The following is a 25,532-nucleotide window of genomic DNA, read 5'->3' on the forward strand; positions in this document are numbered from 1 at the left end:
GACAGAGCTTTAATTCATTTGAAAGCTTGTCTCTTAGTCTTGTCCATCCAAATTGGAAGTCCCAAAAACCAGTTTTATTTGTTATTATCTATCGTCCACCTGGTCGTTACTGTGAGTTTCTCTGTGAATTTTCAGACCTTTTGTCTGACTTAGTGCTTAGCTCAGATAAGATAATTATAGTGGGCGATTTTAACATCCACACAGATGCTGAGAATGACAGCCTCAACACTGCATTTAATCTATTATTAGACTCTATTGGCTTTGCTCAAAAAGTAAATGAGTCCACCCACCACTTTAATCATATCTTAGATCTTGTTCTGACTTATGGTATGGAAATAGAAGACTTAACAGTATTCCCTGAAAACTCCCTTCTGTCTGATCATTTTTAATAACATTTACATTTACTCTGATGGACTACCCAGCAGTAGGGAATAAGTTTCATTACACTAGAAGTCTTTCAGAAAGCGCTGTAACTAGGTTTAAGGATATGATTCCTTCTTTATGTTCTCTAATGCCATATAACAACACAGTGCAGAGTAGCTACCTAAACTCTGTAAGGGAGATAGAGTATCTCGTCAATAGTTTTACATCCTCATTGAAGACAACTTTGGATGCTGTAGCTCCTCTGAAAAAGAGAGCTTTAAATCAGAAGTGTCTGACTCCATGGTATAACTCTCAAACTCGTAGCTTAAAGCAGATAACCCGTAAGTTGGAGAGGAAATGGCGTCTCACTAATTTAGAAGATCTTCACTTAGCCTGGAAAAAGAGTCTGTTGCTCTATAAAAAAGCCCTCCGTAAAGCTAGGACATCTTTCTACTCATCACTAATTGAAAATAAGAACAACCCCAGGTTTCTTTTCAGCACTGTAGCCAGGCTGACAAAGAGTCAGAGCTCTATTGAGCTGAGTATTCCATTATCTTTAACTAGTAATGAGTTCATGACTTTCTTTGCTAACAAAATTTTAACTATTAGAGAAAAAATTACTCATAACCATCCCAAAGACGTATCGTTATCTTTGGCTGCTTTCAGTGATGCCGGTATTTGGTTAGACTCTTTCTCTCCGATTGTTCTGTCTGAGTTATTTTCATTAGTTACTTCATCCAAACCATCAACATGTTTATTAGACCCCATTCCTACCAGGCTGCTCAAGGAAGCCCTACCATTATTTAATGCTTCGATCTTAAATATGATCAATCTATCTTTGTTAGTTGGCTATGTACCACAGGCTTTTAAGGTGGCAGTAATTAAACCATTACTTAAAAAGCCATCACTTGACCCAGCTATCTTAGCTAATTATAGGCCAATCTCCAACCTTCCTTTTCTCTCAAAAATTCTTGAAAGGGTAGTTGTAAAACAGCTAACTGATCATCTGCAGAGGAATGGTCTATTTGAAGAGTTTCAGTCAGGTTTTAGAATTCATCATAGTACAGAAACAGCATTAGTGAAGGTTACAATGATCTTCTTATGGCCTCGGACAGTGGACTCATCTCTGTGCTTGTTCTGTTAGACCTCAGTGCTGCTTTTGATACTGTTGACCATAAAATTTTATTACAGAGATTAGAGCATGCCATAGGTATTAAAGGCACTGCGCTGCGGTGGTTGAATCATATTTGTCTAATAGATTACAATTTGTTCATGTAAATGGGGAATCTTCTTCACAGACTAAAGTTAATTATGGAGTTCCACAAGGTTCTGTGCTAGGACCAATTTTATTCACTTTATATATGCTTCCCTTAGGCAGTATTATTAGACGGTATTGCTTAAATTTTCATTGTTACGCAGATGATACCCAGCTTTATCTATCCATGAAGCCAGAGGACACACACCAATTAGCTAAACTGCAGGATTGTCTTACAGACATAAAGACATGGATGACCTCTAATTTCCTGCTTTTAAACTCAGATAAAACTGAAGTTATTGTACTTGGCCCCACAAATCTTTGAAACATGGTGTCTAACTAGATCCTTACTCTGGATGGCATTACCCTGACCTCTAGTAATACTGTGAGAAATCTTGGAGTCATTTTTGATCAGGATATGTCATTCAAAGCGCATATTAAACAAATATGTAGGACTGCTTTTTTGCATTTACGCAATATCTCTAAAATCAGAAAGGTCTTGTCTCAGAGTGATGCTGAAAAACTAATTCATGCATTTATTTCCTCTAGGCTGGACTATTGTAATTCATTATTATCAGGTTGTCCTAAAAGTTCCCTAAAAAGCCTTCAGTTAATTCAAAATGCTGCAGCTAGAGTGCTGACGGGGACTAGAAGGAGAGAGCATATCTCACCCATATTGGCCTCTCTTCATTGGCTTCCTGTTAATTCTAGAATAGAATTTAAAATTCTTCTTCTTACTTATAAGGTTTTGAATAATCAGGTCCCATCTTATCTTAGGGACCGCGTAGTACCATATCACCCCAATAGAGCGCTTCGCTCTCAGACTGCAGGCTTACTTGTAGTTCCTAGGGTTTGTAAGAGTAGAATGGGAGGCAGAGCCTTCAGCTTTCAGGATCCTCTCCTGTGGAACCAGCTCCCAATTCAGATCAGGGAGACAGACACCCTCTCTACTTTTAAGATTAGGCTTAAAACTTTCCTTTTTGCTAAAGCTTATAGTTAGGGCTGGATCAGGTGACCCTGAACCATCCCTTAGTTATGCTGCTATAGACGTAGACTGCTGGGGGGTTCCCATGATGCACTGTTTCTTTCTCTTTTTGCTCTGTATGCACCACTCTGCATTTAATCATTAGTGATCGATCTCTGCTCCCCTCCACAGCATGTCTTTTTCCTGGTTCTCTCCCTCAGCCCCAACCAGTCCCAGCAGAAGACTGCCCCTCCCTGAGCCTGGTTCTGCTGGAGGTTTCTTCCTGTTAAAAGGGAGTTTTTCCTTCCCACTGTAGCCAAGTGCTTGCTCACAGGGGGTCGTTTTGACCGTTGGGGTTTTACATCATTATTGTATGGCCTTGCCTTACAATATAAAGCGCCTTGGGGCAACTGTTTGTTGTGATTTGGCGCTATATAAAAAAAAATTGATTGATTGATTGACTTTGCCATTTGCTACTTATGGCCAACATGTGAATGCAACGTTAATACTTAATCATACCAAGACTGAAAAGGGTTTAAACCATATCAAAAAATCATTTAATATTTGACAAAAACAAAGATCTGACCACCAAATTTTGCAAATAGTGAAAAAACAAACTGTAAAACTTTGAAATTTTAAACAAGAGTCCAAGTCCATTACTAGTTCAGTTTTACAGTAAAAAACAAACAAAAAGTCTTAATTTAGTTTGGCTTACAACAGAACATGTATAGCTGGGGCACAAGTAAAAACTATTCAATTCACTTTCAGGGTGTGGACAGGCAGCATCAGCAACTGGAGCATCACAAAGAACATACGAGCAGGTTGGGTCTGCAAAGAGACGGGGAGCTGCCAGACCAGGGAAGCAAGCCAGATTGGACTTTTGTCTGAAGACGTATCTGTGCTCTGAACCTGGTTACAGTGCAAATCCAAAATGCAGATAATTTGTTCTGATTCTGCTGGTTTATCTCTCAACTTTGAAGCAGCAAAGTGCACCAATTGTTGTGTTATAAATGGCAGTGTGCTGCCTCCAGTTCACCCAAGTTTAGACCACATAAGACGACTTGTGGTTCCTCACACAGAGCCATAAGTCTGAATCAGTTCTGGCAGTTTTCATGCTGCTTCTTGCAGTCAGCTGTGTGAATGCAGGATTAACTCTCGCTAACACACAACCTCACACAAAAGGACACATCAGGGCAACTAACCTCTTCTGAGATCCCCATCTGTCTTACAGAGGTAGAAATGTTTAACCTTATACGGGCAAATACTTCTCCGTGTAGCAATGGGCCACACTACTTCAGGCAGGAAGGGACTGAAGCCAATGCCCCGCCTGTCCAAATGCTGCTCTTCAGGCGGCCACGCAGCAGGAATATACAGACATTTGTGGTAATACAGTTTTTCCTCATTGCTGCAGTTAGGTGCCCAATGGTGTTAAGGGTGGAAGCGGAACTAGAAAATAGGAAGAGTCAAATCGATGCCAGGCGCCACAAATCGGCAGCATTTTTTTAAATGCCATTTGAGCTCACTGGAGGGATTTCAGAAGAGTTTGTTGACAGCCCATCACCTGATCCCTCCTTCACAGACTCAACAGCACAGAGGTCAGAGAAAAAACCAAAAAAAAAACAACAAAAAAAAAAAACAGGCTTTTAACTGGAGAAAATGTTTAAAAAAAAAATCTACTTGTTTCAGTTCGACACAAACTAATTCACACCATTGTTTAACCCATCATACCTGGAAAACGGCATGTATAAAAAAGTTTTACAAAAAAAAAGTAAAATGAACACGTGTAATAAAAAAATCATTTGGGAAACTATTTAAAAAAATGTATTTATTAAACCATTTGTTGAAGTGTTATTGCTGAGTTTGGTTGAGCGGCTGTGATTGTGCTGCATCACAGTACTGACTGGCTGCTTCGAGGAGACATTAGAACAAGTGTCCATGATGAGAGTTGACGCTGTGTCAGTCCAAACCCTCTGTGCACGCCGTGGTCCACAGATCCCAACACAGAGTGGACAAAACGGAACAAGTACCACACAGGAAGTGACACAATGAGCCACAGACCACTTAGTGAGAGTGCGGGGGGGGGCTCACTGAAGACTGACCAGGAACAGGTGGGAGTTCGGTCCACCTTAAGCTTAGAATAACCCAGTGTGGAAGCAGAAGGAAACGGCGTCTCGGCAGCAAACGCGCTTTTTGTGTATTTCATTGTGAAATATGTTGGTGTGATGCTGCTTCAGGTCAGGTGTGATTTCACTGGAATCCAGAAAAGTGGGCAGGACGAGACAAGCATGGGCGTGTGTGGAGCATTGACTGACAGCTGGATACTGCCACTTCTCTCCACCTCACCTTAGCCCGTCACTGGACCACATCAAAGAGTAGTATTATGGAACATACACGAGTATGTTCCATAATACTACTCTCCTGTCATACAGTGACCACCCTAAATTAGAGGATGTAGACCAGAAATGCCATATTTTTTGCAGTATAACTTTTTTTTTTTTTTACTAGTTTGGTAAGTCTGCAGCATGCTGGCTTAGTGGTTAGCACTGTTGCCTCACAGCAAGAATGTCATGGGCTTGATTCCCACCTGTGGCCATTCTGTGAGGAGTTTGCATGCATCTCCCAGTGTTTGTGTGGGTTCTTCTGGGTGCTCCAACTTCATCCCACATCCAAAGACCTGCAGGTTAGGTGGATTGGAAACTTTTGAAAGTTGCTGTCCTGTGCAAAGCTGCTATGATCCTTCCAATACGACGACAGAACGTTTTCATATATGTATGACCAAGTTGACAGTTTCCCTCTGCTTCACATCAGCACCTTTATATGTGCATTGTTCGGCCTTTTCACACAGCAAACAGTACAGCTTGGAAAACGCCACCACGCTCCTTTCAGAGAAACATACTCATCGGTTTCTTCATTAGGCACACCGTCCATAGCAGGTTGGACGACCTTTCGCCTGGTGGCGCAGGTTTTTACAAGCTACTGGAATATACAGACATTGATAACATCGCAGTTACAACACCATCACAGGCAGGCTGGACCCACACTTTCAAATTCTGAGCATCTGATGGGGCAGCAGAAATCCAGACTCATCAGACCAGACAGTGTTTTTCCAGTCTTCCATTATCCAGTTTGGCTCGTCCTTCCAAACTGTAGCCTCAGCTTCCTGTTCTTAGCTGCCGGGAAGCAACATCCGCTGTGATCTTCAAGGTTGGATGTGTTGACCTTCTACAGATCTTTCAGTCTGGCTGGTCATCTCACCCAGAGAACTGCAGCTCACTGGATGTTTCTTTTACTTCAGACTGTTCTTTGTAGACCTTGGAGATGGTTGTGTATAAAGAGCCTTCTCAATCAGCATTATAGTTGGTGCCAGATGGACAACGTCTTCAATCAAGTTTCTTCCACATTCTGATGTTTGGTTTGACCTTGGGATCTTCACCACATCTATATGATTAAATGCACAGAGTTTTGGCCAAGTGACTGGGGCCATTTAGAGATATACTTTTAAGATCATGTCAACAGCCGTACCTAATGAACTGGCCAGTAGCTGCCGGAGCACTGCCATCTGATTGAGAGACATGAAAAAATACGTTCAGTTTATTCTGTTCAATGGACAGTTCTTTTGCGTGGTCATAAGAACATCAAACATATATGACGCTGACCACAGGAAAAAAAATGCCTCCATACCTCCTGGATACCATTTCAGGGCAGCTTCAGGCCTTGTGAGGATGTTCATCTCTAAACAAGTCACAGTCAAATAGGGCTGTAAAAAGCACACTGAGTATCAGCTCAGTCCAGCGAGATGATGTCCGATATGCTGCTGTCAGTTCCGGGTCCGGGATTGACACTGCCCCCTGCGATGACCCTGGTGTCATGAATGGAGCTCGACGAGTGGCTGCCAGTGTCATAGTGGCTTCCGGAGGAGGAGACCAGGGCAGAGCTAGTGCTGGCAGCGGCTGCACTCTGGATGCTGCTGGTCAAGTTGTCCAAGAACATGGGAGGCCGATAATGCTGAGCAGGACAAAAGACAAGGATCAGAATCAACAAGTCACAAACCTTTACTGCGTGCACGGTCGTAACATGTTCTACCTGAATAACTCTGCTACTGTGAGACCGTCACTGTGGACTTTTTTCAACTGTAAAGCTGACACAATGACAGTGAACTCACATGACCTCTTATTGGTAAAGACCTGTTGGCAGCCATGTTAACCCCCAAAACGTGAATCAGCTGCAAGTCATGAATTATCCGCAAACCAGTAATTATAAAATGTGAATAGTGAAAAAAATCTCTTAAGACGTGAATGCAGGTCTCGCAAAACATAAATATCTTTCATAGGTATCATGCACCACCATGCTTCACTGTCTTCACTGTGAACTGTGGCTTGAATTCAGAGTTTGGGGGTCGTCTCACAAACTGTCTGCGGCCCTTGGACCCAAAAAGAACAATTTTACTCTCATCAGTCCACAAAATATTCCTTCATTTCTCTTTAGGCCAGTTGATGTGTTCTTTGGCAAATTGTAACCTCTTCTGCACGTCTTTTATTTAACAGAGGGACTTTGTGGGGGATTCTTGCAAATAAATTAGCTTCACACAGGCGTCTTCTAACTGTCACAGCACTCACAGGTAACTCCAGACTGTCTATGATCATCCTGGAGCTGATCAATGGGTGAGCTTTTGCCATTCTGGTTATTCCTCTATCCATTTTGATGGTTGTTTTCCGTTTTCTTCCACGCGTCTGTTTTTTTGACCATTTTAAAACACTGGAGATCATTCGTAGATGAACAGCCTATACTTTTTTGTACCTGCGTATAAGTTTTCCCCCCTCCAATCAACTTTTTAATCAAACTACGCTGTTCTTCTGAACAATGTCTTGAACGTCCCATTTTCCTCAGGCTTTCAAAGAGAAAAGCATGTTCAACAGGTGCTGGCTTCATCCTTAAATAGAGGACACCTTATTCACACCTGTTTGTTCCACAAACTCACAGACCGAATGCCACACTACTATTTTTGTGAACACCCCCTTTTCTACTTTTTTTTTTTTTTTTTTTTTTTTTTTACTAATAGCCCAATTTCATAGCCTTAAGAGTGTGCATATCATAAATGCTTGGTATTGTTGGATTTTGTGAGAATCTACTGAAATCTACTGGTACCTTGTTTTCCCTGTAACAATAAGAAATATATTCAAAACCTGGATTAATCTTTTTAGTCACATAGCACTACTATTATTCTGAACACTACTGTATATCACATACCAGGTATCATGGATTAGTTTGGATATGTCAAAATACTTGAAGAGATCATGTTGCCTTATGCTGAAGAGGACAAGCCCTTGAAATGGGTGTTTCAAAAAGACAATGACCCCAAGCACACTAGTAAACGAGCAAAAACTTGGTTCCAAACCAACAAAATTAATGCCTCGCAGATGTGAAGAAATCATGAAAAACTGTGGTTATACAACTAAATACTACACTCAACAAAAATATAAACGCAACACTTTTGGTTTTGCTCCCATTTCGTATGAGATGAACTCAAAGATCTAAAACCTTTTCCACATACACAATATCACCATTTCCCTCAAATATTGTTCACAAACCAGTCTAAATCTGTGACAGTGAGCACTTCTCCTTTGCTGAGATAATCCATCCCACCTCACAGGTGTGCCATATCAAGATGCTGATTAGACACCATGACTAGTGCACAGGTGTGCCTTAGACTGCCCACAATAAAAGACACTGAAAAGTGCAGTTTTATCACACAGCACAATGCCACAGATGTCGCAAGATTAGAGGGAGCGTGCAATTGGCATGCTGACAGCAGGAATGTCAACCAGAGCTGTTGCTCGTGTATTGAATGTTCATTTCTCTACCATAAGCCGTCTCCAAAGGCGTTTCAGAAGATTTGGCAGTACATCCAACCAGCCTCACAACCGCAGACCACGTGTAACCACACCAGCCCAGGACCTCCACATCCAGCATGTTCACCTCCAAGATGGTCTGAGACCAGCCACTCGGACAGCTGCTGAAACAATCGATTTGCATAACCAAAGAATTTCTGCACAAACTGTCAGAAACCGTCTCAGGGAAGCTCATCTGCATGCTCGTCGTCCTCATCGGGGTCTCGACCTGACTCCAGTTCGTCATCGTAACCGACTTGAGTGGGGAAATGCTCACATTCGCTGGCATTTGGCACGTGGGAGAGGTGTTCTCTTCACGGATGAATCCCGGTTCACACTGTTCAGGGCAGATGGCAGACAGCGTGTGTGGCGTCATGTGGGTGAGCGGTTTTCTGATGTCAATGCTGTGGATCGAGTGGCCCATGGTGGCGGTGGGGTTATGGTATGGGCAGGCGTCTGTTATGGACGAAGAACACAGGTGCATTTTATTGATGGCATTTTGAATGCACAGAGATACCATGACGAGATCCTGAGGCCCACTGTTGTGCCATATATCCAAGAACATCACCTCATGTTGCAGAAGGATAATGCACGGCCCCATGTTGCAAGGATCTGTACACAATTCTTTGAAGCTGAAAATGTCCCAGTTCTTGCATGGCCGGCATACTCACTGGACATGTCACCCATTGAGCATGTTTGGGATGCTCTGGACCGGCGTATACGACAGCGTGTACCAGTTCCTGCCAATATCCAGCAACTTCGCACAGCCATTGAAGAGGAGTGGACCAACATTCCACAGGCCACAATTGACAACCTGATCAACTCTATGCGAAGGAGATGTGTTGCACTGCATGAGGCAAATGGTGGTCACACCAGATACTGACTGGTACTGGCCTTTTATTGTGGACAGTCTAAGGCACACCTGTGCACTAATCATGGTGTCTAATCAGCATCTTGATATGGCACACCTGTGAGGTGGGATGGATTATCTCAGCAAAGGAGAAGTGCTCACTATCACAGATTTAGACTGGTTTGTGAACAATATTTGAGGGAAATGGTGATATTGTGTATGTGGAAAAAGTTTTAGATCTTTGAGTTCATCTCATACAAAATGGGAGCAAAACCAAAAGTGTTGCGTTTATATTTTTGTTGAGGGTAGTTTAGTGATTCACAGGATTGTTAAAAAAGCAGTTTGAACATAATAGTTTTGAGTTTGTAGCATCAACAGCAGATGCTACTATTATTGTGAACACCCACTTTTCTACTTTTTTTTTTTTTTTTTTACTAATAGCCCAATTTCATAGCCTTAAGAGTGTGCATATGAAAAACCTGGATTAATCTTTGAACACTACTGTATATTATATATATATATATATATATATATATATATATATATATATATATATATATATATATATATATATATATATATTATAAATGATATTCACGCTTTGCAAGCCTTGCGTTCAACATTTTGGGAGATATTTTTTCAGTATTCACATTTTGCAATTAAGGGTTTGCGGATAATTCATGATTTGCAACTGATTCTCGTTTTGCACCAGGTTCAAACGTTTAAATTCTACCTGAGAACAGGTAGTCTACTGCTCCTTAAGGAGCAGTCTTAATGTCCAGACACCTGTCAATCACATTTCCAAATTTTAAACAGGAGTTATTTTGTTTTATCAATAGCACCAAATCCAATGATACACAGCAAAAACATAAACCTTTCAGAAAAGCTTCATGAGAAGTTTGAGCCAGACAACATTCAAGTAACGTATATATTTTAAAACTGGCAAAGTATTTTCCCTATTAAATAATAGTTTCTGTGGTTGGACATTAATATTTTTTGGATCTTCTTTTGGCTGCTCCTGTTGTCGCCGCAGCAAATCAATCGTTTCCATTTCAAACTGTCCTCTACATCTTCCTCTGTCTCACAACAAGGTGCCTGTCCTCCCTCAGCACATCCATAAACCTCCTCTTTGGCCTCCCTCTTCTCCTCTTGCCTGGTGGTGCCATCCTCAGCACCCATCTCCTTATATACCCTGGGTCTCTCCTCCGCACATGTCCAAGCCATCTCAAGCTCACCTCTCTGAGCGTCTCCAAACGGTCAAACCTGAGCTCTCCTGTTATATGTTCATTCTTAAGGGCCCCTTCACACATAAAACAAAAGAGGCAGAAACCAGAAGAAAATCCGCAAACCAAAGGCGAAATGGGGAACTATGAAACATTCCACCTGCTGTCGTGAGGGATGTACTGTCACATAGGTGTGCACGACACACCAGCTGTGTTTTTGCGCACGCTCGTGCATGAACACAGTGCGAGCAGCTGGAACGTGTTGCACCACATTGCGACATGCGCGACACATGCATTGCGCCGTGAGCATGCCATTGCTTTTTGCAATGCCGCACTCGTGGGAGCACTCAGACAAATTTCACATCCAGCTCGAAAGTGATTGTCTGCGCACTGTTTTTGTGCTAACAGTGCGAATGACCACACATTTTGTAAGTGTCCAGCGAGCGGTGTTGGATGTTTGTGGATGTGACCTGGAATTTGGCCGACACCTGCCGCAAGAGGGTTTGAATGTGCTCTCACAGGGCACTGTCTTTCACTGCCGGTATGCGTGAATAATTGTAGCGACAGGTGCACGAGGCGTTGGAGGCAGCTCAGATTTTTCATGAATGGCATGCAATTCCTCCTTTGTGTGCTAGTCGGCTTCAGTCGTGTTATGTGTGAAGGGCCCCTAATCATGTCCATCCACATTACTCCCACAGAAAATCACAGCATCTTCAGTGTTGCCTCCTGTCTTTTTATGAGCACCAAAGTCTCTGAGCCGCATAACATACACTGAACAAAAATGTAAACTCAACATTTTTGTTTTTGCTCCAATTTTTTTATGAGCTGAACTCAAAGATCTAGACCATTTTCTATATACACAAAAGACTTATTTCTCTCAAATATTGTTCACAAATCAGTTTAAATCTGTGTTAGTGAACACTTCTCCTTTGCTGAGATAATCCATCCCACCTCACAGGTGGCGCATATCAAGATGGGGATTAGACCAATAAAAGGCCACTCTGAAAAGTTCAATCAGTTTGCCACAGATGCTGCAAGTTTTGAGGGAGCGTGCAATTGTTGTGCTGACTACAGGAATGTCCACCAGAGCTGTTGCCCGTCAACTGAATCTTCATTTCTCTACCATAAGCCATCTTAAAGGAATTTCAGAGAATTTGGCAGTACATCCAACTGACCTCACAACACCAGCCCAGGACCTCCACATAAACAAGCATGTTCACCTCCAAGATCGTCAGACCAGCCACCCGGACAGCTGCTGCAACAAGCAGTTTGCAGAACCAAAGAATTTCAGCATAAACTGTCAGAAACCGTCTCAGGGAAGCTCATCTGCATGCTTGTTGTCCTCATTGGGGTCTCGACCTGACTGCACTTCGTTGTCGTAAGCAGCTTGAGTGGGTAAATGCCGACATTTGATGGTGTTCTCATCATGGATGAATCCCGGTTTTCACTGTTCAGGACTGATGGCAGACAGTGTGTGTGGCGTCGTGTGGGTGAGCAGTTTGCTGATGTCAACATTGCAGATCAAGTGGTCCGTGGTGGCGGCAGGGTTATGGTATGGACAGGCGCATGGTATGGACAACGAACACAGGTGCATTTTATTGATGGCATTTTCAATGCACAAAGACAGTGTGATAAGATGAGAAATTCTGTTTAGGAACTCCATTGCCATCTCTCCGCAACATTTCAATGCCTCCACTGGAATGTCATCTGGACCAACTGCTTTCCCACCCTCACAGCTGTCCTTACTTTATTCTTACAAATCCCTTACATGCCCTGATTTACTCTCTCCACATCATCCAGCCTTTTCTCTTCCATTTCCTTCATTCATCAGCTCCTCAAAATATTCCCTTCAACTTCTCAAAACACTCACTTTTCACATTACCGCCTGCATCCTTTACCGCTCTAACCTGCTACATATCTTTTCCAGCTTGGTCCCTTTGCCTTTGTTTTTTCTGCTCTCTGACTATCCCTATTTTTTTTTTCATCAACCGCTTTCTCATTATGCTTTCCTGAACATCTTTGTTCCCCCACCAAGTTTCCTGGTCTTCCTTCCACAGTCTAGATGTCACTCCCAGGACCTTCCTAGCTGTCTCCCTCACCACATCTGCAGTACCTCTCCAGTGGTCAAAAACTGCTTCACCTCCTTTAAGCTTCCACCATCTGAGCCTTTGTTCAGCTCTCACTTCATTCCTCTTCATCTCTAGAGTCATCCTACAAACCACCAACCAATGCTGCCTAGCTACACTTTCCCCTACCGCCACCTTACAGTCTCCAATTGCTTTTAAGTTGCATCTCCTACAAAGAATATAGTCTACCTGTGTGCACTTTCCTCCATTCTTGTGTGTCAACCTGTGCTCCTGCTTTTTCTGAAAGTAAGTATTCACCATAGCCCTTTCCATCTTTTTTTTTTTTGCAAAATCTGCTATCATCTTCCCTTCCACATCCCTGCCCTTGATATCAACATCTACCAATTACTTTCTCATCAACTCTGTTCCCTTCACCAACATGCCCACTGAAGTCCACTCCAATCACCACTCTTTCACACTTGGGCATACTTTCCACCACCTCATCTAACTCACTCCAGAAATCTTTCTACTTCATCTCGCAACCTACCTGAGGGGCATATACATTGGTGACATTCATCATCACCCAATCAATTTCCAACATCACACATCACCTTGTCACACTCACTTTACCTCCAACACACTCCAACACATATTCAACCTTTAAAATGACCCAAACATCATTTCTCCTCCAATTTACACCATGATACTACAACTTGAAGCCACCTCTGATGCTCCTGGCCTTACTTCCCTTCCACACACAGTATGGTGACCTTTCTCCTCTCCATCATATTATCCAACTCATTCCCTTCAACGGTCTTACTGCAAACACTCAAAGTCCCAACTCTCACTTCCCAATTTCCGCCAGCACCCTCTTGGGCCATGTCACCGGTGGTGATCGTTGTTAACCCGGGCCTCGGCTGATCAGGCATAGAAATTCAATTTTGTATTCTGCATGGTTTTATCTGCTTTTTTTTTTTTTTACTACACCGAATGCCATTTCTGACACGATGACCGTATTCATTTACTCCAGGCTTGGGACTAGCACTCATTACTGGCTGCACATCCCAAGTGACTGAAATTTGACAAAATTTCAGGTTAACACCCTGCCTTCCTTTTACCCTCATTTATTCAGGGCTTTTGGATAAATGCTTAAAATATCAGTCTAGTAAGCAGAAGTGATAGAGGTAGTTTCCTGCTGCTGTAATACTTCCTGATGCAGACAGTTTGGCTTCTCACAGAGAAATAAATAAATTGTCCAACTTCAGAGAATAATAAACAACAAACAAACCTGAGAATCTGCTTGAATTAAGGAAAACAAATCCAGACCTAAAAGAGACAGAGAGAAGAAGATGAACACTGGCAGCATCTCAGAAGTGGAGAGATGATCACTTCCTCCAGCGGACTCACTTTGAATCTCTGCGGGGATGGTGGCCAGCGTGGAGTGGTGGAAGGGGACTGCATAGTCAGCCAGCGCTGAGGCCAGGTACGGTGCATCCAGGGCTGAAACGTTTGGCACTTGCATAGTGGAAGGCTGGTAGGTCAACACTCTAACAGAAAACAGAATAATAAATATCCTTGCTGTCTACAAACTGTCCCTCCACTGTGGAAGAAGACGCATGCTCGCTCACCCCTTCCCATGCAGCTCCTCAGTTTTGGAAAGGTACAGGCAACGCTTCTTTAATGGCGGGTCGGCCTCCTCTTCATCAGAGGAGGAGCTTTCCTGGGTTAAATCAATGACATCAGCCTTCTTGGTGGACTCCGTTAAAGGGGGGAGCACTGACGTCTGACGCAAAGGAGCTGAAACAGGAACCATATTATACACAGATGAAACTCTTGAACATCATTCTAACTTGAACAGAGATTGCAAACATTTGAAACGTGATTTCAGGATTACGCAGCGTTAGAACACTTGACAGCTTCAATTAAACATTATTTAGCGCACTCAAACATATTTCTATTTTTTTGTCCGAACTTTGTAACACTACTCATGAATCAAGCAAGACATACTGAACTCTAAACACATGATGAGTCAAACTCAAGGCATCTTTAATTCTTAGGAATTATTTCCTTAAAAAAAAAAAATTGCTTTGGGTCTCTAGAAACAAGTTTGGGTGAGGCAGATTCTACTTTGGAGAAACCAGTCAATGAGCGTGAAGTCTGGTAGAATTGGAAGCTGAACCACAGAAAAAGGGTCAGTGTTGGGGTTGTTACTCAAATGTAATTACACATTATTTGCTAATTTTAAATATAACACAATGCTAAAATACCCTTGACTGTATGTGTTCTTTATAATTTGCAGTTCTTTAATGAATTATTAAGATCCCATTGTCTTACGTACAATTTGTACATGTTCAATAAAGCCCTTCTATCAATCAATCAAAAACAATATTTATGTTTTAACGGGAAGCTGCAGAGAGACACATCTGTGTAGGAAGGGGTGGGCGCTGTGTGTGACTGGCCAATCACAGAGCGTGAAGACAGTCAGTTAGCCAATCAGGTTTTTGTGTGTAAACGCAGCATAAGAAGGCGAAGTACAGTTTCTTGAGTGTAAACTCTACTGTTCCACTCCACCTTGAAGCTGTGACTGGTGGTCCAACAGACAAAACATGCACTGTGGACAATTCCCACAAACACAGCTACAAGAGCCTAGAGTTATAGGCTCATGGGTGTCGAGGTGGCTGCCCTCAGTAGTCTAACCCTTGCACTGTCACTCAGTTGTGCAAACTGCCGACTGCAGACAGATTTACTGTACCGCACAGCAACACACCATTTGTATTTCTTAATAACTGATGTCAACCACAACACATTCAGTGATATGAAAATGTTTACATAGCCTCAACTGGATTCATCTAATGGCCCGGTCAACATGGCACTTAACGAAGGGCAAAGAAGCCCAAACCAAACAAGGAATGATTCATTCAGGGTTCATTCAGCTTGGGACTCCGGCGAGGGCGGTCGCATCGCTTCCTCTCTGAGTTAACCCTTGAACTCGGACGTAAGTTGGATAACATCTCGGCGCAAATGTACGCCTTGCAAAGGAAGATGTCGGAGGCCAGGGAATACTCAAATTAGATATGGCCAGTCAGAGGAGCTGCAAATGTGTTTCTCTGCTCAACCCTAAACATGGCAGGCTTATCAGCCTCTGAAGGCCAAAACGCCCTGCTGTTTTCCTCCAGAAGAATTTCTACGGCCTTGGTGAGCCATTGGCTGCCCTCTTATCTTTTGTCCTCCCCAACAGTCTGATGTTGTTAAGGCAACTCCAGACATTATGCATACACTGACAGAAACTGATACAAACTCATCTGACTGATATGAACTCATCTCATCTGCACATATGACACACGCCCCATCCTCCCCCCCACCCCTACCCCCGCTTGCCTCCGCCATGATTTGTGACTTTTACTTTTTTCCCTTCGTTCAGGAATGTGTGACTGGGCCATAAAGAAAACTAACTGCAAAAATGATTGCTTGTATGAACAGTAATACTGTGATTTAGTTCAACCAATTATTTATTTATGGTCTCTGAAAGTGGGACAATATGCTGTACCTGCAACCAGGAATGCCTAAACTCAACTATCTGCCTGCCCCCCCTTTTTTTTTTTTTAATAAAAGTTGCATAAACACCCAAATAATAATAATAATAATTTTTTAAATCAGAGTTGATTCAATCCCTGCTGTAAATCAAATTAATTTCACAACAAATACATTGTAAAAAGCAAAAAATAATGGGTTTTCACAAGGTTTTCTTGTTGCTTTCATGACATCAGTGTGCACTGGTCTTTCCAGAGTTCCACAAATGTACCGGCTGACCCACAATAACTTTTGTTTTGAGGAATTATTAATTTTTTTGCAATTCATTAATCATTTTATCCATGCACTCACCTCTTCCCGCCAAATAAGTAGGAGGTGCATGACAATGTCAATTTGTGAGTTTGCAGTAGAAAGTTGCACATAAGACGGAATGGAGCTGACACCATCTGACACTGAAAGAGTGAGTTATTTTTGATGAAATGGGACATTTTATTCAAATATATGTGGAGGCGGACGGTCCAACAAAAGTATTATTGGCTGCTCAATCATGCATCTGCCCACCCAGTTTTCAGGTAGAATTTTGGGTATCATAAATGACTAATTCCTAAATGGTTAAAATATTATTAAATCCCTTCACTACATTACAAGCTCACAGATTATTTAATGTCCACTCCATTGAGGTGGCAAAAAGAGGAAAAATTAGAAAAACATTGCGTTGCTGTCCAACTATGCTTAAACCTGATTGGGTATACTCAAGTTCATATATACAGTTGTATGTAACAGTTTGGGCACCCCTGATGATTTCCATGATTTTCCTTTTTAAATCATTGGTTGTTTGGATCAGCAATTTCAGTTAAATATATCATATAGCAGACAAACACACTGATATTTGAGAAGTGAAATGAAGTTTATAGGATTTACCGAAAGTATGCAATAATTCTTTAAACAAAATTAGGTAGGTGTATAAATTTGGGCACCCGAACAGAAAAAATACATCAATATTTAGTAGATCCTCCTTTTGCAGAAATAACAGCCTCTAAAAGCTTCCTATAGCTTCCAATGAGAGTCTGGATTCTGGGTGAATGTATTTTGGACAATTCTTCTTTACAAAACATCTCAGGTTTGTTGGTTTCCGAGCATGGACAGCCTGCTTAAATTCACACCACAGATTTTCAATAATATTCAGGTCTGGGGACTGAGATGGCCATTCCAGAACATTGTACTTGTTCCTCTGCATGAATGCCCTAGTAGATTTGGAGCAGTGTTTAGGGTCGTTGTCTTGTTGAAAGATCCAGCCCCGGTGCAACTTCAACTTTGTCACTGATTCATGAACATTGTTCTCAAGAATCTGCTGATATTGACTGGAATCCATGTAACCCTCAACTTTAACAAGACTCCCAGTACCTGCACTGGCAACACAGCCACACAGCATGATGGAACCACCTCCAAATTTTACTGTAGCAAATGTTTTTCTTGGAATGCTGTGTTCTTTTTCAGCCATGGATACCGCCCCTTGTTATGTCCAAATAACTCAATAGTTTCATGAGTCCACAGCACCTTATTCCAAAATGAAGCTGGCTTGTCCAAATGTCCAACTCTGTTTGTGGTGTGTACGCAGAAAAGGCTTCCTCTGCATTACAGCATCATTCAGCATCTCTTTGTGCAAAGTGTGCTGTATAGTTGAACGATGCACAGACACGCTATCTGCAGCAAGATCATGTTGTAGGTCTTTGGAGCAGGTCTGTGGGTTGACTACAACCCCTGGCAATAATTATGGAATCACCGGCCTCGGAGGATGTTCATTCAGTTGTTTAATTTTGTAGAAAAAAAAGCAGATCACAGACATGACACAAAACTAAAGTCATTTCAAATGGCAACTTGCTGGCTTTAAGAAACACTATAAGAAATCAGGAAAAAAAAAAAAATTGTGGCAGTCAGTAACGGTTACTTTTTTAGACCAAGCAGAGGGAACAAAATATGGACTCACTCAATTCTGAGTAATAAATTATGGGATCACCCTGTAAATTTTCATCCCCAAAACTAACACCTGCATCAAATCAGATCTGCTCGTTAGTCTGCATCTAAAAAGGAGTGATCACACCTTGGAGAGCTGTTACACCAAGTGGACTGACATGAATCATGGCTCCAACACGAGAGATGTCAATTGAAACAAAGGAGAGGATTATCAAACTCTTAAAGAGAGTAAATCATCACGCAATGTTGCAAAAGATGTTGGTTGTGCACAGTCAGCTGTGTCTAAACTCTGGACCAAATACAAACAACATGGGAAGGTTGTTAAAGGCAAACATGCTGTAGGACCAAGAAGCCGTCAAAGCATCAAGACAGAAAACGTAAAGCAATATGTCTCGAAAATTGAAAATGTACAACCAAAACAAATGAGGAACGAATGGGAGGAACTGGAGGAAACTGGAGTCAACGTCTGTGACTGAACTGTAAGAAACCGCCTAAAGGAAATGGGATTTACATACAGAAAAGCTAAACGAAAGCCATCATTAACACCTAAACAGGAAAAAACAAGGTTACAATGGGCTAAGGAACAGCAATCGTGGACTGTGGATGTACTGGATGAAAAGTCATATTCAGTGATGAATCTCGAATCTGCATTGGGCAAGGTGATGATGCTGTAACTTTTGCTTGGTGCGTTCCAATGAGATTTATAAAGATGACGCCTGAAGAGAACATTTAAATGTCCACAGTCGATGATATGGGGCTGCATGTCAGGGTAAAGGCAACTGGGGAGATGGCTGTCATTACATCATCAATAAATGCACAAGTGTTACGTTGATATTTTGGACACTTTTCTTATCCCATCCAATTGAAAGGATGTTTGGGGATGATGAAATCATTTTTCAAGATGATAATGCAGCTTGCCATAGAGCAAATCTGTGAAAACATTCCTTGCAAAAAGACACATAGGGTCAATGTCATGGCCTGCAAATAGTCCGGATCTTAATCCAATTGAAAATCTTTGGTGGAACTTGAAGAAAATGGTCCATGACAAGGCTCCAACCTGCAAAGCTGATCTGGCAACAGCAATCAGAGAAAGTTAGAGCCAGATTGATGAAGAGTACTGTTTGTCACTCATTAAGTCCATGCCTCAGAGACTGCAAGCTGTTATAAAAGCCAGAGGTGGTGCAACAAAATACTAGTGATGTGTTGGAGCCTTTTGTTTTTCATGATTCCATAATTTTTTTCCTCAGAATTGAGTGATTCCATATTTTTTCCCTCTGCTTGGTCTAAAAAAGTAACCGTTACTGACTGCCACAATTTTATTTTCCTGATTTCTTATAGTGTTTCTTAAAGCCAGAAAGTTGCCATTTGAAATGACTACTTTTGTGTCATGTCTGTGATCTGCTTTTTTCTATAAAATTAAACAACTGAATGAACATCCTCCGAGGCCGGTGATTCCATAATTTTGCCAGGGGTTGTATGACTGTTCTCACCATCCTTCGCTTCAGCTTATCTGAGATTTTACTTGGCCTGCCACTTCGGGCCTTAACTAGTACTGTGCCTGTGGTCTTCCATTTCCTCACTATGTTCCTCACAGTGGAAACTGACAACTGAAATCTCTGAGACAGCTTTTTGTATCCTTTCTAAAACATGATGTTGACCAATCTTTGTTTTCAGGTCATTTGAGAGTTGTTTAGCGGCTCCCCATGTTGCCATTCACTAGAAGAGATGCAAAGAGGAGAAACATTTGCAGATGGCCACCTTAACTACCCTTTCTCATGATTGGATTCACCTGTGTAAGGAGGTCAAAGGTCAATGAGCTTACCAAACCAGTTTTGTGTTCCAATAATTACCGCTAAATGTATTCAATCAATAAAATGACAAGGGTGCCCAAATTTATGCACCTGCCAAATTTGGTTTAAATAATTATTGCACACATTCTTTAAATACTAGAAACTTCATTTCATTCTCAAATATCAGTGTGTTCGTCTGCTATATGATATATTTAACTGAAAATTCTGATCCAGACAACCAATGATTTATAAAGGAAAATCCTGAAAATGATCAGGGGTGCCCAACTTTTGCATACAACTGTATTTGGACTTTTGTTTGTTTGTTTTAGTTGAAAGTAAAGAATATATGTAAACTTTCACCAATTACAACCAAATATTTGAGATCAAAATTAATTGGGCAGTAGTGTGTTGACCAGTTTCCATTTTTGCTAAGTGCCAATGCAAAATACTCACTGTACCTTCAAGCCAGCATTAAAAACAGCTGATTTAGTCATGACACTTAACTGCCAAGTTGTATGTCCCTAATGGAGTACGTGCTATACAAAACCCACCGTATGAAATTTGAGTGTAAATGGGACACGGGAACATTTGATAAAAGATCAGTTCATTTGATTAAATAAATAAATCTGTATTTGACAGTGTGGAAAACATGAACACACAAAATGTACTTACGCTCAATTTTTAAAATTGCATGTGTGGGGACCTTGACTGCCTCCTTCTAGGTCTCATTGGACACCAAGTTCCATCCTCTTGGAACTTTATTTCATCCACGTCCGAACAGTCCATTCAGGATTTCTAAGAATAAACTGAAGAAAAAGAATTACCAATGTGAACAACTGTACAATAATTAGCTTAATGATTTAAATGGGCCTCCTCAAATACAATTCATCAACAACACACTTTTAATTTGTACAATTCTAAATTTTTCTGTCAGGTTGGGTCACCACACCATTCCCCACCTTAAGGAAACCTCCCCAAGTCACAGCTGGCAACCACTATGGTGGTTATGTTAGGGACTGCTATGTCCCTAAGGGGCTTGTCACACTGCGATAGCTGAAGCAAGGAAAAAAGTCATAAAGTCACAAATCGCTGAGAGAAAGTGGACGAATGAGCGTCCACTTCTCTCATCACCGAAAAGCCTGCGAGTCCAGAGCGCATAAAATAACAAAACAGAATTGAAACTAACAAACGAAAACAAAAGAAAATAAAGCAAACGGTGACCATGACACTTTAAACAAAATCAAAATAAAACATCCATGATGACGTGACTCGACAGCAGGTTTGAGACCGAGTGCCAGTCTGTGGTGTCTGCGGCACCTGCAGGTGCGAGATCTGGTTCTCTTGACAACAGCGTTGTCTTCACAACAAAGTGTGTGCACACACACATTCCAGCCAGAGATGGCTGTATCTGCTAGATGGAAAAGCACTACAGAAAGGCAGTTTATTCTTCTTCTTTGATAACATTTCTGATGATCGCAGGCTGTTAGCTGTCATCTTTGCCATTGTGAAGAAGAAACTGGAAGTAAGCAAACCCATTTTGTTCAGTCTTAATATCATTCATTGTTTAATTTAGGTGATGTGATCACTGATAAGTAAGCACTGAAGAGTCATTTGTTTTACATTTCATTTCAGGAACAAGCTTAAATTAATCAAGCAGGTGCCCATAACCGTGTACACACATGGGCATGTCTGTCCTTGGGCTTTTCCAGTTACTTGGGTCATGAGCACTGAGGTGCATATGAGCTGAATTATGCACATTTCATAACCATAGCATTGCAGTTAGTATGGGGAAAAGAAAATCACGTTTTTCCATATTGATCAGACATTTACCAAATTATGTAATTTAATAGTGATACTAGTTTGAAGATGATCCTGATCATGACTTAAACCTGAAGAAACTTGAGTATTCAAGTTACACTTTTGTTTTTTTATTTTGGAAAAAAACAAAAAACAAAACACTTTCTATGGAACGCTAGAAACTCCTACACAAATATAATTCATTATGATTACTGCTGTAGCAGCAGTGCATTATTTTGGACTTCTATTGTGAAATGCCAGGATGGAAAGTCTGTCTGTTCCTCCTTTGCATCTCCTTGAAAACCCTCTGCCAAGTTTCTGAAGCATTCTTCAGTAGCCCAAACAGCAGTTTGATAGGCATGTTTTTGGCATTCTAATGTGTCTTTTATCAGATCTGGCCATAAAGTATAACGATCCAAATCTCACCATTGATGGGACATTAATTTTATGGTTTATGGATTACGGTTTTACTGTACAGCCTCAGTTGTAGATGGCATTCCCTGACAATGCATTTAGTACGCTTCACACAAGTCTCCTCAAGTAATCATTTGTTTGACCATAAGTAATTACAGTGGTACCCAAAGATCCCCTGAATACGCCTAGTGCCAAATTGTGACTTACCAACAGTTCACATTGGAAGCAACAGGATCTGAAAGACTCAGAACTTCGTTCTGCAGAGACACTGCCATAGACAAACACCTCTCTCTCTAATGAATGAGTAAAAACAAAAAAAACCCACACTACTTCATCAGATGCGCAATACGCCCCCAATTACCGTTATGATGACGATGACCTGTACACTAACTGTCTAAATAAAAACCTGTCACCATTAAATACAAAACGAGCTAAATATTGATTTAATCCTTTTTCCACATTTCTCTACATGTACACTCAGTTTGGATTATGTGCTGCCGTGTACCTGAAAAAACCTACTTGAAACACCTTGCGTGGAACGTTTTAATACATACGTAGGTACATTAAGTACACTGTGGACTCACAGCAGTTTTGTCCTTCTTTCTATCAATTATATAATCCAGAGTTTGACACAGACCTCAATGTGGCGCTCCGGTCAAAAGAAGACATAAAAAGAGTGAGTTTTCGGAAGGGACAACAGCCATGTCACTTTTTTCAGTCCGTGAAAAGTTTTTTAACAAATCTATTTAACTTTCATGGCTATCAGTTGTTTTCCAGACATAGAAAGGCCAGTGAAATATATTTGTCCAGTGATGTCACTTTTCTGCAGATTTAGCTGAAGCTGCCTGTGAAAGACAGGGAAATGCACTACACACACACGTGCACCCACACAAGACAAATGCAAACTGACGAGTATGAAAAAACAACCATTTAATATTCAGCTTGTTTGTTTGCTCCCTCAGTGCGTGAACAGTGAGGAAATATGGCGACAAACAGCTCAAAATCCAGCACATCAAAAAAGCGGTAGATGTTCTTGGAAATGTGACTGTAGCACATAAACTCCACGTGAGACAACACACCACACAAGGGCAGCTGAAAAAGGTACACAGAAAGGTGTTGTCATGTCACATCTGTGGATCAGGTGTATTTTAAGTTGCACGACAGATTCACAATTGTTGTGTGTAAAGGGGGCCCTAAGAAAAACACTGAAACCTGTGCTTCAGCTCCTCAATAGTAACATGACTCGTTATGTGGTACAGAGCATGCCAGATAAACATTTGTTTAAGCACCTTTTAACAATGGTTTATAGCATCCAACAGTTTGATTAGAACAACCTATCAATTATGTAATTATGTTGAAACTAACCCATCAATTATGAGACTCTCATACGTAGCCTTCTTGTCACACACAGGACAGATCCACGTCGGCTTCTTCTCATTCATCTGCAGGTAGAGTGCAGCATCAAAACACTGTAGGTGAGAGCAGGTCACCGCCCGACACGGCACCGTTAGACGCATCTTACCCAGCTGGAAGAGAAAACATGATGACGGTCAAGCAGTGTTTCTCCTAAACAAAACCCCTTTAATACCAGTTATGATTTCTTCAACCATAATCCTGCCTTACATCTTCCCATCTGCGATCACACAAACTGATGGTAATAATCCACTAATACACGTAAAAGCTGCAAATCTGAACACAGACATTTAGGTTTGTAAACATGTAAATCAGAATCAGAGTCAGTTATGATCCTAAGTTGATTGATTGGGCTTTGTTTCAGACTGATCGACATTAGGTCAACCAGGACTTGATGCTGCAGTTCCTCCCCCTGCACCACTAGAGCAGCTTGCTAGATAGGTTGAGAAACTACTGGATTCTGATCCTGCCCAGTGGGTTCCATACAGTACTGCTGCTTATCGGAAAGAAACGCCACTAGACGTGAGGATCAGCATTAACCTAGATTTCAGGTATGTTGTCTCTCAAATGCTGAAATATGTTGTGAATTATTTGAGTGTAAATGCATTTGTAAGTTTCAAACTGGCGTGTCACAATTTTGGCAGACTTATAGTTGGAACCATATACGCCACACGCACATTTCATTAGCTGTTAGCTTATTGTTTAGCAGACAGTCACTGCAGAAATTATTTTAATCTTATGTTGTGCCAGCTAATGTCTACAACCCCAATTCCAATGAAGTTGGGACATTGTGTGAAATGAAATTAAAAACAGAATACAATGATTTGTAAATCCTCTTCAACCTATATTCAACTGAATACACCACAAAGACAAGACATTTAATGCTCAAACTGATGAACTTGTTGGACTATTTTTTCATGCAGTTATTTACAAAGTGGTGATCCTCGCCCATCTTGCTTGTGAATGGCTGACCCTTTTGGGGATGCTCCTTTTATACCCAATCATGGTACTCACCTGTTTCCAATTAACCTGTTCACCTGTGGAATGTTTCAAACAGGTGTTCTTTGAGCATTCATCAACTTTCCCAGTTTTTGTTGCCCCGTCCCAGCTTTTTTGAAACGTGTTGCAGGCATCCATTTCAAAATGAGCAAATATTTGCACAAAAACAATAAAGTTTCAACATTAAATATCTTGTCTTTGTGGTGTATTCAACTGAATACAGGATGAAGAGGATTTGCAAATTATTGTATTCTGTTTTATTCATATTTTACACAACGTCCCAACTTTACTGGAATTGGGGTTGTATTCTGGCTAGCAAGTCCTTACAAAATCATGTCCAATCAACTGAATTCACCCCAGGTGGACTCCAATTAAAGGCCAGGTCACACAGCACTTAATGAAGGGCAACAAAGCTCAAACAAAAAGAAATCTGGACTTTCATTGGCAGTGTTTATCCTTCACGCAGCTTTGTTCCTGCAACTGGTGCTTCGTCAGAATTTTTAAACTGTTGCAAAATTTGAAGGAATGCTTCCAAAAACCTCAATTCGTCCGTATTTCATATTGCTGTCGTTCTTGATGGTTTTTTTTTATTGCTTGCTTAGTTTTTGTAATGTCAGCATTTACAACCCCTGGCAATAATTATGGAAATCACCGGCTCGGAGGATGTTCATTCAGTTGTTTAATTTTGTAAAAAAAAAAGCAGATCACAGACATGACAAAACTAAAGTCATTTCAAATGACAACTTTCTGGCTTTAAGAAACACTGTAAGAAATCAGGAAAAATAATTGTGGCAGTCAGTAACGGTTACTTTTTTAGACCAAGCAGAGGGAAAAAATATGGACTCACTCAATTCTGAGTGAAACAACTGAATGAACATCCTCCGAGGCCGGTGATTCCATAATTTTTGCCAGGGGTTGTAGTTTGACTTCGTCGACCAGCTGAATGTTTTCATACAGTAGAGAAGCCAGTTTGTGAGCTCTGCTGTCGTAGAGAGATGAAGCTCC

The 25,532-nt window shown here is 41.2% G+C and overlaps 1 protein-coding gene across 1 annotated transcript in view; it reads right to left on the reverse strand.

The window, feature by feature from the left end:
* Window positions 1–3,107: 3,107 nt before the first annotated feature.
* pias2 (protein inhibitor of activated STAT, 2) overlaps window positions 3,108–25,532 on the reverse strand; it is a 60,128-nt gene continuing 37,703 nt past the window's right edge. The window contains exons 12-15 of the mRNA XM_034169536.1: window positions 14,238–14,406; window positions 14,017–14,156; window positions 13,898–13,935; window positions 3,108–6,587 (exon numbers count right to left, since the gene is read on the reverse strand). Of these exons, the coding sequence (XP_034025427.1) occupies window positions 6,366–6,587; window positions 13,898–13,935; window positions 14,017–14,156; window positions 14,238–14,406 (569 nt within the window). The 3' untranslated portion in view covers window positions 3,108–6,365. The remainder of the gene's footprint in view (window positions 6,588–13,897; window positions 13,936–14,016; window positions 14,157–14,237; window positions 14,407–25,532) is intronic.

Source organism: Thalassophryne amazonica, chromosome 5, assembly GCF_902500255.1.
Source record: "Thalassophryne amazonica chromosome 5, fThaAma1.1, whole genome shotgun sequence".
Taxonomy (NCBI): Eukaryota; Metazoa; Chordata; class Actinopteri; order Batrachoidiformes; family Batrachoididae; genus Thalassophryne; species Thalassophryne amazonica.